Here is a 17,647-nt window from a genome sequence, read left to right as displayed (position 1 = left end):
TCATCATAGTTTAAATTCACACTCCACATGTAATATTCACACTATCAAGAACCTACTGATGTCTAGCGTATCCAAGCCACTTTCATAGCAAACACCATGTTAAATTTATACAAGTAAAAATCAACATACATTGATATCAAACTGCCTGGAAGATTAAAACTGTGTGACGCATCATGATTTAAACCCAGAATCTTTACCTTTCACAGTCAAGTGCTTTACTGACTGAGCTATCTTGGAACAACCCAAACCCGCCCTCGGGGCTTCACTTCTACCAATGCCTCCCTCTACAGTTTTAATCTGCCAGGAAGTTCAAATCAGTTCACACTCCACTCCAGAGCGAAAATTCATTCTGGAAACACGTGTTAACTTCATAAGCAGTACTTCTTGACAGCTCATAAGTTTTCCTATGAACTATCTGACTGATGTTGTGATACTCCTGGCCAGACATGACCAATTGTTCCATCTGGAAAATCAATCAGTAATTCCAATTTTTTCTAACAAGCTATTTGTCTACGTTATGGGAAAATTATGTTTATTCTCCAATTCTGCATAATGATAAACTCTGCTATCTAGACTGTATTCCTTCCCTTTCTAATTGCGAGGTTGCTACAACAATGTGATTAATCATTATTCATCTTCCTATTCACTGACAGTTACTTTATATGGAATCTTTGGGATCAGTTGTTTTGTGTTGAAATGAAATGCAAATTTAATGGCACTCAGCAGTTGGTTAGCAATTTAATAAAGGTATTTCCCCACAAATAATTTGTAAGCATTGTCAGTCTTTTTGAAACTTTGTTTATAGTTTTCAACCCTACCTCCAAAAACGCACTACATTGAGTATTTTGGACTTTGTGTCTGACTTCAGAAGTAATCCAAATAAGTCCACTTATTACTGCAGAGGAAAAAACACTAACATTTGCACCTGGAGCATAGCACATAATGTCGATCATAAACAAAAACTAAATGAAATCTCTTGATATGTTTGAAGTATGTTGTTGGAGACAGTATTAAAGATAAAATGGTCAGATAGACCCATCAACCGTTCGAAGAACTGCTGAGGGAACCACATTAATGAAAACAACCTACAGAAGACAATACAAGTGGATAGGTCACATAATAATCCAGAAGAAAATTTCACTATACAGCAGAGTGTGTGCTGATATGAAACTATCTTGTAGATTAAAAGTGTGTGCCGGACCGTGTCTTGAATTTGAGACCTTTGCTTTCCATGATAGTTGAGTATTCTGGCAGAGCAACTTGTGAAGGTGAAAATGCAAAGTTCACACGTTATACTTGGATAGTTCAGTTGGTAGGGCAGGAGCCTGTGAAAGATGAATGTCCCAGGGTCAAGTCTTGGCTTGCCCCACACTTTCAATTTGTCAGGAAGTTTCGCAACCAGTTCATTGCAATCATTGCACAATCATTCTAGAAGGAGCAATACAAGGAAACAATGTGAGAGGATGAGCCCAAATGGCATTCTTAAAACAATCCTTAATAAGTCATTTTTGAAGCTGAATAAAACTGGCTGGCTGTGGACTGTTTCCACACTAACCCAAGGATTTATCTGTGACTCAGGTGTCACCGATTCTTAAATCCATATTGTTAGTATTTTTACATAGGAAATACTTTCCAGTTTTATCACTTCCCATTGTATCTGTCACAGAATTTGATTCATTCTGTTTGTCTCTGAGTGTTGAATCAATTTGTTGTTGTAATTTCTCAGTTTTCTGTTGATTACACAATATGTGGCTATTCCATTAAAATTAATCTGATGTAAATAATTTTTGTGAGCTTCCTACCTCTCCCTCCCTAGTGGCCTTGTCTTCTGTAAACACTGAAAAATCCAATGGATGTGACAAATTCAATTTCTCAATGTGATATCAAATATTGCAATTAATTCTGTTCACAACTTACACATTTTTATTGACTGGATTACTCGACCTGACAACAGCCACTGTGTAATGGTTCTTCTCAGCACTCCATTGTTCAAATTGACAAGACACAGAGTGCAGTCGTGTACTAATAATTGACAGACATTTTATTTACATATCTTCACCAGTTTAACAGAAAATAAATATGGATAATATCTGATAAAGTTGATCCACAAGCAGCTTAAGAACTGTTTAAAGTGAGAGCAACAGAGTGCTTCATACTTCTTTTTAAAAACATTAAATCACATCAAAAGAGTGTCAATCCTTTTAGTGAAGTGAACTGTCTGCAGTATTTTTCTGTTAGGCTGCTCTCAGCATATACTATTCACAGTTTAGTTTGGAATCCAAACAGTGGGCAAACAAAACTATGTTTAACAACCAACTTAGACAACTAGGGAACTTGTTGAAATATCAAGAAAGAAAATATGACGGCTTGGCTACAAACTTGAAAACTTGCAAACATCTTAATGACTAATTTCTTACTAACTACTGTGGTTAAGAAAAAGAGGAGGAACAAGATGAGGAATGTGAAGATGTCACTGATTCTAATTGGAATAGGTACTGCAAGAGACCTGCATTGATTGTTGGATCAACTAACTTAAAAGTATGGACCCAAAAGAAAAACAGTAGTTGATTTGAGAAAGAAATGGATCAGTAAGACTGATGAAGACCTATGTTACAAGGACAACAGGTCACAAGTGAGGATAATTTTTCAGACTGTCATGGAGACCACTCATTTTGAGCAAAAGATGCTATTTAGTAAGGACCATGAATTCTGTATCAGATATAAGCAACCTATTGTTGTTGAATCGAAGGAATCAATCATAATGTTCAAATGTACAGACACACTCACTCACACTCTCTCTCTCTCTCTCTCTCTCTCTCTCTCTCTCTCTCTCTCTCTCTCTCCCCCTCTCCCTCTCCCTCTCCCCCCCCCCCCCCCCGACAAACTGCCTGTTTGTTTCTCTCTCAGAGTCTTCGGCCGACGTTTTGTGCCATGACTTTTCTGACATTTCACCAGCATGATTGGCTGGAATTCTCAAAGCTTCACCCTCCATTGGTGGCGATGGACTGGAGCAGAGCTCGCAGCCCCAGACTATAAGTACCTTATGCGCCAAGATCCAAGGCTACTCCTTGGTCATTTCTGATGTGATCCTCCTCTTGTTACCAGCAACAGTCGTTTGCTGCAGCACAGGAATCCAGGAGCCTTTTACCTTCATGCTTTCTTACTTTTTCTTGAAGCTATTCTCATGTTTGTGTATATCTATAGCTTCTCTATACAAGCAGATGTGATATTCTTCTCTAGCCAGAACTTCTGCGTTGGCAAATTTTACACAGCGCATGCTCTGCCACGGCCAATTTCTCTACTTCAATGTTGCTTATGTCTGTGATCCTGATGTTGATTGATTGTCCAGTCATTCCAACAAACTTTTCCACATGTGCATGGTATGCAATATATTCCCAACATTGAAAATGGGTCCCTTTTCTCCTTCGCCAATCTGAGACACACTTTGATCTTCTTTATTGGTTTGTAAATAGTCTTTAACTCTGTTTGCAATATATATGGCTGATTCTGTCCATCACTCTGGGAATGTATAGCAGAAAGACCATGCCCAACATTTCTTTTTCCGACGTGTCACTTCACTGAGCGTTTGACTCTGTTGTATTTCTAATATAATTTGTGGAGTACCCATTGCACCTCAGAATACTTTGCAGGTGTTGCATTCTGCATCTGAGACGCTGTGAGTCACATATTCATCTTGCTCGCTTTATGGGTGTATTAATCATGTCTCTTTTTTAGCTCAGGTGATGATATGACAATTTGTGCAGCTATCGATTCATGTGTATAAGTTTTTGATACAGTGTTGCAGGTTTTCACCATCTCTTGTGATCAGCACATGTAGAAATGTTACTCCTTTGTCCTTTTCTACTTCTATGGTAAATTTTATGTTGGCATGGAGGCTGTTGAAGTGTCTTAGAAGTCACTGAGCTGCTCCTCTCCATGTCTCCACACAGCAAAAGTATCATTGACACATCTGTACCTTACCTTAAGTTTACAAGATGCCAAGTCCAGTGCCTGTGCTTCGAAATGTTCCATGAAGAAGTTGGCTACCATTGGACTAAGAGGACTACCCATGGTGACACCTTCCAGCTGTACATAGAAGTTGTCATTCCCGTGACACAGCTTGTGGTGAGACATGCATGAAACAGCTTGGTGATGTTTTGTGGGGAAAATGGAACTGATATGCTACAGAGAGTCACTGACTGGCACTTTCATAAACAAAGAAACAATATCAAAGTTGATGAGGATGTAGTTTGGCGCAAGTTCTAGTTTCTTCAGCTCCTCAATGAAATGACATGAGTCCTTTATGTATGTGTCAGTCTCCCCACATGCAGCTGTAGCAGAGAAGCTGGGCTTTCAATAGTCTTAACACTAACAAGATTATACTGGTACTGACCACTGATAGGGGTAATGCAACCATCATAATGGAGACCAAAGATGAAGAGCAGAAGATCTGGGACCTATTAGAACTGACGGTGTACTGAATACAAAGCACACACCCGATGCATCACATGGAATATGAATTAGTTAATCAAGGCGTCTTCTCTGCTGACAGATATACAGATGAACCTGTGCAACACAGAAGCCATACCACTCGGCTGTATGGATTACCAATGATCAATAAGAATAATGTTCTACTAGGTCTGATAGCGCTCCTGGCTCACCGACAAGTAAACTGGCAAAACACTTGGCCTCTCTGCTCCAGCTGCACATGGGGAAGACTGATACACACGTAAAAGACTAAGCACGTTTCACTGAGAAGCAAAACACCACTAACCTCTTTCATGCATCACTCACCATGAGTTAATGTACATGAAATGGTAACTTCTATGAACAGCCAGAAGAGGTCACCATGGGTAGTCCTCTTAGTCCAATGGTGGCCAATGTCTTCATGGAACATTTTGATGCAAAGGTACTGGACTTGGCACCTTGTAAATCTAAGGTGTTGTACAGATATGCGATGATACCTTCACTGTGTGGAGCTATGGTGAGGAACAGCTAGGTGACTTTCTAAGACACCTGAACAGCCTCCATGCCAACATAAAATTCACCATGGAAATAGAAAAGGACAAAGAACTACTATTTCTACATGTGCTGGTCACAAGGGATGGTAAAAACCTGGGACACAATGTGTATCAAAAACTTACATACACAGATCAATATCTGCACAAATTGTCAAATCACCAGTTGAGCCAGAAAAAGAGGAGCGAGATGAATATTTGAGCTACAACACCTCAGATGTGAAATGAAACACCTGCAAAGTGTTCTAAGGAGCAATGGGTACTCCATAAGTTATATGAGAAGTATGACAGAGTCAAACACTCGGAGAAGTGAAACATTGGAAAAAGAAATGTCGGGTACAGCTTTTCTGCCATACATTTGCAGAGTGATGGACAGAATCAGCTGTATATTGCACAAACACAGCATAAAGACAAATAAGATCAAAGTTGGGTCTCAGATCGGCAAAGGAGAAGAGGGACTCACTTGCAATGCCAGGCATATATTGCATACCATGCACATGCGGAAAAGTTTCTGTCGGAATGAGGAAGATACACAAACATGAGAATAGCTTCAAAAAGAATTAAGAAAGTATCAAGGTAAACTGATCCTGGATTCCCGTGCTGCAGAGAATGACTGTTGCAGGTATCAAGAGGACAACTGCACTGGAAATGACCATTGAGAAGCCCTTGGACATTGGTGCACCAGGTACATAAAGTCTGCAGCTATGAGCCTGGCTCCAGTCCACCGCCAGCAATGGAGTGTAAAGGTTTGACAATTCCAACGACTCATGCTGGCAAAACATTGTAAATGTCGTCAAATGTTGGCCAAAGAGCCCGAGACAGAAGTCAACAGGCAGTTTGTCAACACACACACACACACACACACACACACACACACACACCCTCCTTCCCCCCCCCCCCCTCCATTCTCCTCTTCTTCTTCTTCTTCTTCTTCTTCTTCTTCTTCACAATAAAAGACGTCAGATTGTTTCAGTAAAATTGTGAAATTATTCCAAATTCATGAAGATTAAAGAAAATGAATTTTCATCCAGTGATATATGGGGTCTCAGAGGTGGAAAGGGTGGCAAATAAGGAGTGGAGGATATTGGAGACATAAAATAATGCCAATAATTAGAAAACAATTTCATTCATTCCACAGAACAGCAACATAGCCACAAAAAGTGTCAACATCAGTTTTACTTTGTATGTAAAATTGATTTTACTAAATTAACACATATTTCAGAGTTCTCAATACTGCTTGTGGTGCTCCAATATGGTCTGATGAAGTAAGGAACCTTATACACCATGTGTTGACTGTATGGATATTTTTAGCCAGTATGCCAAAGTTTTCATGCATCAGCTTGTTTCGACTATTTGGTTAAAATGTAATAGTGTAGATGAAATAATTCTAAACAGTGAAGAAAGCTTTTCTAAAATAACACATTTAATTAATTAGTTGATTGATCGAGACTCCTATGGTTTGTTTCGTATTCAGTTTTAAATGTAAGCCTATTTATTAGCAGTATAATTTTGCTCTGACAACTGCTTCACCAGGCAATGGTGAGTCACTGAAATGCGGGTGTAACCTGACAACTTTCACACTGAATTACATACAGGTCCAATAAAACTACTTTTATATACATATGACAAAACTCTTATTAATATAACCTGTAATTTTTGCTATTGTTCCTGTTTATCAACTGAAACCAACATACATTTTTTGAAATGCAACAAATTATGTTGGTAAATAGTAAGAGACCAATGCGAAAATAAAAACAAACTACTCTCTGGTCAGCACTTATAGTGTGATTTAAACTAGTTATCACTTGGCAGGTAGCACGCTGCGTGGTTCCCACCACCAATATACCAATGGAAGTCTGGCACTATTGGCTCCGACTGTGTTGCAACTTCTGCTGCACTGCACTACCCAAGCCTGAAGCATTGTGCCAGCCAGTCCCCACTAAGTCATCATAGTGAGAGGTTCGGGCAACTTTCAGCTTCACATGCCTTACAATGTATAACGGAAGCAGGCAAAAGAGGGACAGACCTTGGCTGCGCATTCCTAGGAAACTTTCAACAAATGTGATTATACTCAGCCATTTGTGTGATCCACGCGGGAGTATTTTGTGAGAGAGACAGATGCAGGAGCACCTCTACTTCCTTTGGATAAAGTGGTGGAGAGAAATGCAGTCGCTCTACAAAGTAGAGAACAATTAATGATAAGAATCTGCAAGAAGAAATTTGTGAAAGAAGAATCAGGTGAGTCATCTAAACTGGAGACAGCTGGGAAGATTAGGCAATTCGAGAGGAGGGCCAAAAATCTTGACTCTTTTTTGGGAAGATTGATTCTTCATCAGATATATTTGTATTATTCAAGGAAGGATTATCTGACACTCAAAAAGCTGTATGTTCTCTTTGAACCAGTGGATAGGGTAGTGAACTTTCCTTGTTACAAGTCATGAAAAGTTACAATTCCACTATAAATACATTTGTGGCTGCAAATTATTAATGGAACACCAAGATATTGCAGTCTAGCGATGCTGCTTTCTTAGAGAATTAGTAGGGACAAATTTTGATGATCTCATTTAGCTTGATGAAATGTGGGTGACTGCAAGACACAGTTTGCAAGAAACCGGGGCCAATGATACCATCAACAGTAGAATGGCAGCACCAATCAGTAAAGGCAAAAAATTAATTGTAGCACATGCTGGAATTTCAAAAGGTTTCATTGTCTGTTGTTAATCCCTTCAAACAAGATCTCTGAATGGCATGAAGGGATGAAGTACAATACTTTTGTGAAATGGTTTGAAGACATTGTAGTTCAAAACTTAATGAAAATCTTTATAACCGTGATGGATAATGCTCCATATCATTCTGTTATACAAGGCAAGGTGCCCAAAAAGGCAACAAAGGAAAACAACATTGCTTGCTGATTAGAGAAACGTAAGACAGAGCTTGACAGCAACTTTACACAGGCATACTTATTAGAACACACGTCAAAGAATCCAGTTTACACTGTGGATGAAATGGCAAAAAAATATGGGCATAAAGTGCTCAGACTGCCTCCCTACTGTTGCCACTTCAACACTACAGAACTGGTTTGGGCATGGGTTAAATGTCATATTGTTGCAGAAAATAAAAACATTTATGTTGACAGAAGTGGAATGAATTTAGAAGGAGGCAGTTGAAAAAAGTCACACCAGAAGATTGGCAAAAGGTAGTGGTTCATATGAAAGGAGTGATACAGGAAGCATGGAAGAATGAAGCTGTGTTACAACAGTGTGTCAAAGATTTGATAATATCTGTCACTAGGAGCAGTGATATCAATGGTACCACTGACTCTGCATTGAGCAATGTCTTCCTATTGCCTCATTAGCACAAGTACATAGTGTTAGTGTACTTTAATGAACTTCTTACTCCCATTAAATCTAGTGTTTGTGACTTTATTCAATCAGTTTCTCTTTCTTGTTGTTAGACTAATGAATACTGTTCAGCCACTACCTATCATTTTCTTATTGTAATTTAGACACAATTATTTCATTTTGTGTAGAAATCAAGACATTATTTCATGTGTATAGTAGTTTGAGATTTGCAATGATAAGAAGGAAACTTTTCCAGATGTGAAAATTTCTCTTGTTTCAATAATCAACATAACACCAGCCCTAATTAAAATTAAGAAAATATTTTTGTCGCATATAGACATACCACTGAGAGCAATACTATCTGTAAATTTCAGAATTTTTGTTATTTCTGTACAAGATAGGAACTTAAGACTTCATATTTATTATGAGTTAAATACCAATGCAACTGCATAAAAATGCTGTTTTCAGAAGCATGTGTATAGGAAACACAATGCAGTATGAAAATTTTAAAAGATTCATTGCTGAGCGAGACATTTTAGTAGTAAACAAAAGAAACAGTATTGCTGTAAGAGCATTAGTTTTTGAGCTACGACATGGTAAGCCGGACACTGGGAAAATTTAATATGTTTCAGAAAAGTCTGTGCAACTCTTTCCCTATAATTACAATTAAGAATAGATTTTTGACTTGCTGAGAGACACTACAGAGGCTTACATTGTATGTGAATTCAAAATTTTTTTTATTTGATTTTTTCGCGTTTTGCTGACAGACTCTATAGAGGCCTACATTGTATGTGAATTAGAGATTTTTAGTTTGATCTTTTCACATTTTGCTCAAAAGCAATTTTCTATTGCTGCAGAGAGCAATGCACTGTGGTGGCTGCCTGCAGACTGTATTGGACAAAACAATGCTGCAGCTTTGGAGTTTAAACATTAAGTGACAACTAGTTTAAATCAGACTTTAAGCATCAGTGAACTCACCTCCGTCGCCGCAGGCTGTAGTTGTAACCATCCAGGGTGTCTCCTTCCTCTTCTGACCAGCTCTGGTCCTGAGAGTCCAGTGTTTCTGAGCTATACTGCCTCCCTACTAACACACTCTCAGAGTTCCCATTAGTGGGGGATGGCACACGGTTTCGACTGACAATTTCACTCACTTTGCGGTCAAGTGTATCTAGGTGGTCATCGTCACTGCAGGTAGTCAAACGAATGTTGCTGTTAGGCTCTGGGCTTGAACAAGGTTGCCTACAGCTGTTTCCATTGAGACTTTCTGCACCCGGAGAAGGACAACGCTCTTCTGTAGAATCCAAGGCGGGAAGTCTTAACTCCGAGTCCTTCGGCATCTCTGTCATCGCTGCCATTTTTCGATTAGCCAGACACGCACTAGGACTCGTTTCTGTCTCACTGACATCCATGAGTATATCAGTCTGTGTTTCACTGTCAACCAGCCGATGCTCAGTTTGCGACCCCAACTATAACAGAAGAAATATTTAATAATTTAAAATTCCTCACACAATTCAGTTCATTTACAAATTACAATATGATCCCAAAATTTGTTTTTATTTATTAAAATTTATGACATCATGAGAAATTAAAATCTTCTGTGGTTCTAATGGGGCTCTAAAATAACAAAATTTTTATGTATCAAAGAAGAAGAAGATAGAAATGCTGGCGAATCAGTAGCTGAAATGGTGAATACTGCCAAAATAAAAGTTTTGACATTAATCTATGTTTTAAGAGCATTTAGTTCACTCCCTGGAGACGAGAGAGGGAGGATGTGGGGAAGATCAAAAAGGAAAGGCAAGTCACTCACATTTACAATGAGACAGAACCATCTTTAGTGAGGACAAAGCAATGCTAAACATTCTGCCTAATGAAGCTAAGTAGTGGCCAGTAATTTTGTTCTGTGTGAAATAATTATTCACATTCTCTATCATAATTTTATACAAAACATTATTGAATCTCATATTCACATACAAGTCAATAGCCATTTAAATAAATATATCTGCTGGGAAAAAACATCAAACAACTTCATATTCTGGTGTTGGCCATTCTCACCTTTCCAGGTGCTTGGTCACTTTTTTCACACGTTCTATTGCTCAAAGAACTAACTTTCCATAGTTCATCTTCCACTATCTCAGTCACTAATTACATGTTTCAATCGGCTGCTATAAGGCACCACTTTCAAATCTCATCAGCTTGGGTGAACGAGGAAGTATATAACTGTGTCTTACATAAAATGCACATTACTTCTCTAAATATGATTATATGAACTAATAAGCCACTCTACACTTAAGATCTGATGCTACGCTTTACTATTTCACCACATTGTCTGTTGGCACACTGCTTTGTGCCATCATCTCAAAAGGGTATGAGAAAGCTAATTCATCCAACCTAACAGTAAGACAAACATACCTTCCTCTCATGTCCTGGACTACTCCTGGCAAGAGCTGAACTGCTGCCACTTCCAGACCCAACTCTCCTATGCCTGTACCTCCTCTGTCGTACTTGCTTATCACCGGGACTTCCGCAGCTCACAATCGATTTTGCTTGTGATACTCCTTTCACCACCAGAGTTGCCATGACAGGGTTCTGTAAGAAAAAAAAACATACAAATGTCAATGACACAGGCACATTGCTGAGAATACTCCTCACACTAGTGTCACAGTCGCATGACTATTTAAGTGAAATTATAAACCCTGGATGAAGCAGTCTGTGGAATGTGTTAATGCAGATCTTGGAAAATCATTCAAGAGGGAAGAAAAGTCACACATGGGTGTAGCTAATGTATCATCCCTCACTCAATTACATGTACATGGTACTTTTCATATATGAATGGTTCTTGTAAGAGGATACTTGCACAACTAAAAACTAGAACCATCCGGTTTAACCAAGGTAGTGTCCATCCTATCCTAGTGATTTCTGTTTTTTTAGGAAACATTCACCTGGAAGACAGGGCTACCAAATAAATGTAGTTACAGTTGAAACAGCCACCAGTACAATAAAAAATTGCCGTTTGGACAAAGACAAGGACATTAAAGAAAATGCTTTTAGTGTCTTCTATAAAAGTATAGAAGCCTTACAAATGAAAAAGATTAACTTGCCATATCAATTCAACAAAATGAAAAGGTCAATGGAATTTCAGCAGACTACTTGTTTCACTTATCAGAACATCACATCGAAATCACCAAAACTGAACAGAATCATCTTGAGGGATACAAGCCAATGTCATATTCCTGTTGAGTCAATAAAAAGAAAGGAGAGTGGCTCTATACACAAAAACTGTAGTTAACACCAGACCCTTCAGGTTAACAGATATTTTGAACAGCTTTCTGAATGCTGTACCACAATGGTGGACCACAAAATATATAATCTGTAGTACTGACAGTTTACATACCACCTGCAGGGGTATTTTACACTCCAAAAACAAACCAAAAACAGTTTTAGTAAGGTTATGAAGACTGATCTGGAAAATCCTTGTTTGTGACGACCTTCAAACTAATGTTTTGCCAGATAGTACCAACTCAGATCACAGAGTTGTCAATTTTACTTTCCACAGTTAAACTGCCTACAGGGATTAAAACACACAGTGCAACAGCTGTTGATAATTTCTTTTTACACTCAAAAACCTGCAATAATTTAGCTGTAAAACCAATAGTCAATGGTTTATCTGACAATGATGGTCAAATGCTAGCAATAAAATTTACTGATCTGTTAGGCACAGATTGTAAATTGTATCACAGAATCATAGACAGTCTCTCACTCGGAATGTTTAGAGAAAAGTTATGGGACAAAAACCAGGGAGGAATTTATAAATCAGAGCGTGTTAGATGAAAATTTAACTGGCAAAATTAAACAGAAGTAAGGATAGGGGGTGCATAACTGCTGGGATTAAAGTGCCTTCCGCTAGGAAGAGAGAGAGAGCTCTGCATAATACAGAAAACAAGCAGTAGACAAGATATGAAATTCCGTTACTGCCAGTACAGCCGAAACCTCCACTCTGTCATAAAAAAAGGGAAACTCATATACTATGCTTTAGAATGAAACATTCCACAAGAAGCAAAAATTATTCAGAACATCATTAAATAAGAAACAAACAAAACTACTAACTCCACTGAAATTGAGTCCCCAAAAAAGAGCTCTGGTGGAAACGGAAACACTTTCAAATTATTGGTCACTAAATTCAATGATTACTTCCTCACAGGGCTGCAGGAGTGCACCCAGAACATACAACCAAATATGTATTCACTAGATTTTCTTGTGCAGACACTGCATGCACCATTGACAGACATTAGTTTCAAAACTACAATATCTAAGAAGATGGCAGAATTCATAAGGTCACTAAAAAGTTCTAATTCTAATGGCTATGATCGTGTTTCTAGCAGAATATTAGAATCTTGTGCTAACTTTATAGTAATGCCCTTAAGCTATCTTTCTAATCAATCAACGACTCAATGCACATTTCTTGACAGACTTAAATGCGCTGTTGCAACAGCCATCTAAAAACTGGAGATAAGGAAACCATTTATAATTACAGGCCTATATCTCTCTCCCTCATCTTTTCAAAAGTGTTTGATAAAGTAGCCCACCATAAAACAATGCATTATTTAACAGAACTTGATAACTACCTATCAGTTTGGCTTTTTTTTAGGGGATTCTTCACCCAGAAACCAACATGAGACCTCACAAATTGATGTGCTGGCAAGGTTAAACAAGATTGTGTGGATCACAGAATTCTACATAGCAAACTAAAGTGTCGTGGTATTAAACGCATCTGTCTTGCATGGACAGAATGTTATCTCTATTTATTTTATTTATTTATTTATTTATTTCTTGTTCCGTAGATCCAGTTAGTGAGTCAATCACAATCTCTAACAGAAAGCACAGGTTCCCACTAACAGACTGTACCTTAGGCACAAAAATAATCTCAGAATGGGGGAACATAGCATTTGGAGTGCCACAAGCATCAGTAATGTGCCCACCCATTTCTCACCCACACAAAAAATCTTCCATTGTTTCAAAAACTGTAACGTTTGCTGATGACAGAAGCACATAGGGCCCAAACTCAGCCTTAACAGACACAGTTCAGATGATAGCTGAAGACACCTGCACGTGGTTCACAGCTATGAGTTAACGTCTTAATCTGAGAAATACTCAGACTATGCAACTTCAAACCAGCAATAATGATCTGTTAGCATGAGAAGTAGACATTAATAGTCACATGCTCAATGCGAACCACTGTACCACTGTAAAAAATTCTTTGGCATCCCTCTGCATAAGTAGTTAAAATGGAGTCCACAGTAGGAATCTAATCAGAATTCAGTTCAGTGTATTATGCCATTTTTTTTTGTCCTCTGGAATTGTCTTCTGGGGCAGTGAGGCTTAAGTAAATGAATACATATGTGTGTGTGTGTGTGTGTGTGTGTGTGTGTGTGTGTGTGTGTGTGTGTGTGCAGCAGAAGTGAGCAGTAAGAATGTTGTGTAAAGTAGGCAACTGTAAATCCTGTAAAGACCTTTTTAAGACTTGGAATTTTTAAAACTACTTCCTGACACATGTCCTCCTTAATGGTTTTTGTTGTTAATAATAAAAATCAGTTTCAACTGAAATGTGATGTATACAGTAATAATACAAGACACACAATAATCTTCATGTAGACTTTGCTACCTCGTCCTGGATTCAGAATTGACTTACGTCCTCTGATATTAAGGTATTCAGTGAATTCCTGTGTAACATAAAGCACAAAACTGAGATCCCTACCAATTCAAAAGGAAATTAAGATCATACCTTATTAGCCACTCTTTCTACAAATTATGTGAATATTTAGATTCAGGGACTGAAGGATTCTGTTAGCTACTTGGCAAGTACCAATGTTTGTAAAAAGGCTGCATGACAAGTAATAATTTACTATATAAATAAGTCTAGCAGTAGTGTAGGAAAAGAAAGCTTGCTACTTATTGTACAGATACGTTAATTTGCAGACAAGCACAATTAAAAGACACACAAAGCTTTTGGCCACAGCCTTCATCAGCAAAAGAGAAACACACAGCATTCATACAGACAAGCATGCACACATCACGCACACGTAACCACTAACTGTGGCAGCTTGGTCCTAGGACACTGGAGTTGGCAGCCATGTGTGCGTAAGATGTGCTTGCTTGTGTGTATGAATGGTGTGTGTTTCTCTTTTACTGATGAAGGCTGTAGCTGAAAGCTTTGTGTAAATGTCTTAATTGTGCTTGTCTGCAACTTAACATGTCATCTTTATGGTAAGCAGCAATCTATCTTTTCCTACGTGGTTGATATTCCTACCTGGAGTTTCCATTGTTTGATATAGCAGTTGTGTCTTTGACTAGTGATCACAATGTCCTAAGTCCTGGTTCAAACCTAGCCACTGCTTAAATTTTGAATTAAAAAAAATCATCACCAATGGCAGCTGAGGACTTCTAGTATAAGAATTCACCCTCATTCTGCCAAAGGTCTTGTAAAAGAGGGCACAGGACCGGACTGAGGTTAATGGCATTCTCTTACCTTGGGATGGGAAACTGTGTTTAAAAGTTGGAAGAAACACCAAATATCAACAGTGTGAGGATACAGAAGGCAATGGAAACCAATGCATTGAAGATATGATATGTGGCCTGTATTTCAAGAAGTATCATGATGATCTCTCCATTGGCAAAAGATTCCAGACTAGTCCCCCAATCAGATCCCCACGAAGGGAGTACCAGTGGGGAGGTGACCATGAGAAGAAGATGGAATAATCAATGACAGAATAACATTCTAGAAGTTGGAGTGTGAAATGTTACAAGTCTGAACATGGTAGGGTAAGCAGAAAATCTGCAAAGGGAAATGCAAAGGCTCATTCTAGGCATAGTGGAGGTCAGTGAAGTAAAATGGGAGGAAGATAAGGATTTCTAGTCAGACAAATATGGGACAATATCAACAGCAGCAGAAGATGGTATAGTAGGATTTGTTCGAAATAGGGAGGTAGGACAGAAAGTGTGTTACTGCGAACATTTCAGTGACAGGGTTATTCCCATCAAATTCAACAGCACACCATCGGCAACAGCACTAGTTCAGTTATATATGCTGACTTCGCAAACAGAAGGTGAGAGACAGAAAAGAGTACGAGGATACTGAACAATATTAATAATCATGGGTGACTGGAAAGAGGTTGTAAGGTAAGGGAAGGGAAGGGAAGGGAAGGGAAGGGAAGAGAAAGGAAGGCAAAGAAAAAGGGGTTATGGAAGAATATGTGCTTCATAGTGTGGCAATGCACAAACGCATTTTTGTGCTTGCCACAGCCAATAGGCTAGGACTGCAGCAGATGACACGTCAGCCGGGGCACACAGCATCGCAGAGTGCTTGTAGCAATGAACACTTTTAACAAGCCTGGGTGTTTCCAGGAAAGCCCCATGCGGCAGGAAACATTCTTCTCAACTGCACTTCCCATCGAGACACCAGGAAATAAGCACAGCTGATGTGTCTGCATGCATTTTGCTGTGAATTAAAGTTTATTAGGATATGCCAGAAGATATTTAACAGCTTGCCACGTGTTTAGTTAGGTTCAAGTGAAAAGACGATCTAGTGGGTGAGTCAGGTTTGAAATGCATAGCAGCATTGTGGCACACTGCGTTTCCTCTGGAGAGCTGACGATAGACAACAAAGAGGCACTGAGTAATTGCAAACAGTTGTTGAGGCCTGCTAGGAACTAGATGATTTACATTCATGCAGTATCTGATTAACGGAGTCCATTAAGCTGCTGTGGCGGTATTAAATACACAGCAGTTCTTTTATAAATTGGTGAAGAGCCAAAACGGCTCCACACGCATGCACAAATGTGAATAAATGTTACCCCTCACTTAACTTGTTAGTTTTAATGTTAGGCACTTGTATATACGTAGACATAACATAATTGTAGAGCCATTATTGTGAATGCTATCCACTGAACACTGCTAGTGTGTGCGAACATTTGTAGAGCTGAGGGGTGGCCACAACAGGAGGGTCCTGTTCAAGACTATCTTAAATTCAAGGTTAAATTAGGTACATCAGTGGTGTGATCAAAAGTCACCCGATATTACCAGGCATTATTAGGAAGTGCCGTCTACACAAGTGATCTAGATTATCATTAGCAGTTTGTGTGTTTCTTAGTGTTAGACTTAGAGTTTAACCTCACTAGTAGTGGAATACAAATATACAAAAATTAAAAATTTCATATCAGTGCGCCAGTTTTTGCATCCTATATAAAATCATCTATTTGTTTGTTTATTGTTTAGCATAGAGTGTAAACGCTCACACCCATCTGATAACTGTAATCTGCTTATTGTTTTCTCTTCTTGATCGAATGAAAAATGTTACTTGCAATGTGTGTTCAGTATCTTATGTTGATACATCCTGGGCAGTTCCACCTCATCCTCTCCCATGGCACATTTAGATAGACCACAGTAGTTCTTTGCAACCACAGTATGGGCCCACAGTAGAATGAGACTGGTAAAAGGCTAAATGAGCTTGGCAAAAAAAATTCAGTTACTAATAGTGAATACTGTGTCTAAGACTCACAACAGGGGAAGCATATTTGAGAGAAGATTGGGAAGATTGGATTATATCGTGGCTGACACAGATACAAAATTCAGATATTGGATTGTAAGGCAAACCCAAGAGCAGCTAAGGACTAAGATCACAAGTTAGTAACAATAAAGAGTAAACTAAAATTTTAGACAATCATCCAGAAGAACTAATGTGGAATACAGAAGTAGTGAGGAACAATGAGATGCATTTAAAATTCTCTAAGGAAGTGGATACTGTGATATGGAATACTACAGTACAGTTCAGCTGAAGAGGTGTGGACATCTCAAAGATTAATCACAGATGCTGGAAACAAACATAGATACATGCAAGGTAACTGTGAGGAAACCTCGGGTAACAGAAGAAATACTTAAATTTATTGATGAAAGAAGGAAATACAAAAATGATGATGATGAGGTCCCATACTCCGAGGAGCGTAGGGGACGATGCGGGAGACCTGCACCGCTGTACTAGGCAAGGTCCTAGGAATACAGAAATACAAGTCACCTAGTAATGAAATAAGTAGGAAATGTAGGGAAACAAGGGAAAATCGCTGCAGAAAAAATGTGAAGAATCGAAAAAGAAATGATGGCTATAAGGACTGATTCAGCATACAGAGAAGCTAGAACAACCATGAATGAAACTAAAAGGAAGAATGGAAACATTAAAGAGTCCAATAGGAATTCGACAGTGAAACACAGAGGAGAGAGTGAATAGGTGGAAAGACTACA

General features: G+C 38.7%; 1 protein-coding gene across 2 annotated transcripts in view; it reads right to left on the bottom strand.

Moving 5' to 3' along the window:
* LOC124794882 (mitogen-activated protein kinase kinase kinase 13) overlaps positions 1–17,647 on the bottom strand; it is a 389,688-nt gene that overhangs the window by 1,905 nt on the left and 370,136 nt on the right. For both annotated transcript variants that reach the window (XM_047258575.1, XM_047258576.1), the window contains exons 9-10: positions 10,769–10,945; positions 9,338–9,825 (exon numbers count right to left, since the gene is read on the bottom strand). In XM_047258575.1, the coding sequence (XP_047114531.1) occupies positions 9,338–9,825; positions 10,769–10,945 (665 nt within the window). The remainder of the gene's footprint in view (positions 1–9,337; positions 9,826–10,768; positions 10,946–17,647) is intronic.

This window comes from Schistocerca piceifrons, chromosome 4 (genome assembly GCF_021461385.2).
Source record: "Schistocerca piceifrons isolate TAMUIC-IGC-003096 chromosome 4, iqSchPice1.1, whole genome shotgun sequence".
Lineage (NCBI taxonomy): Eukaryota > Metazoa > Arthropoda > Insecta > Orthoptera > Acrididae > Schistocerca > Schistocerca piceifrons.
This window is presented reverse-complemented; position numbering and strand designations above follow the sequence as displayed.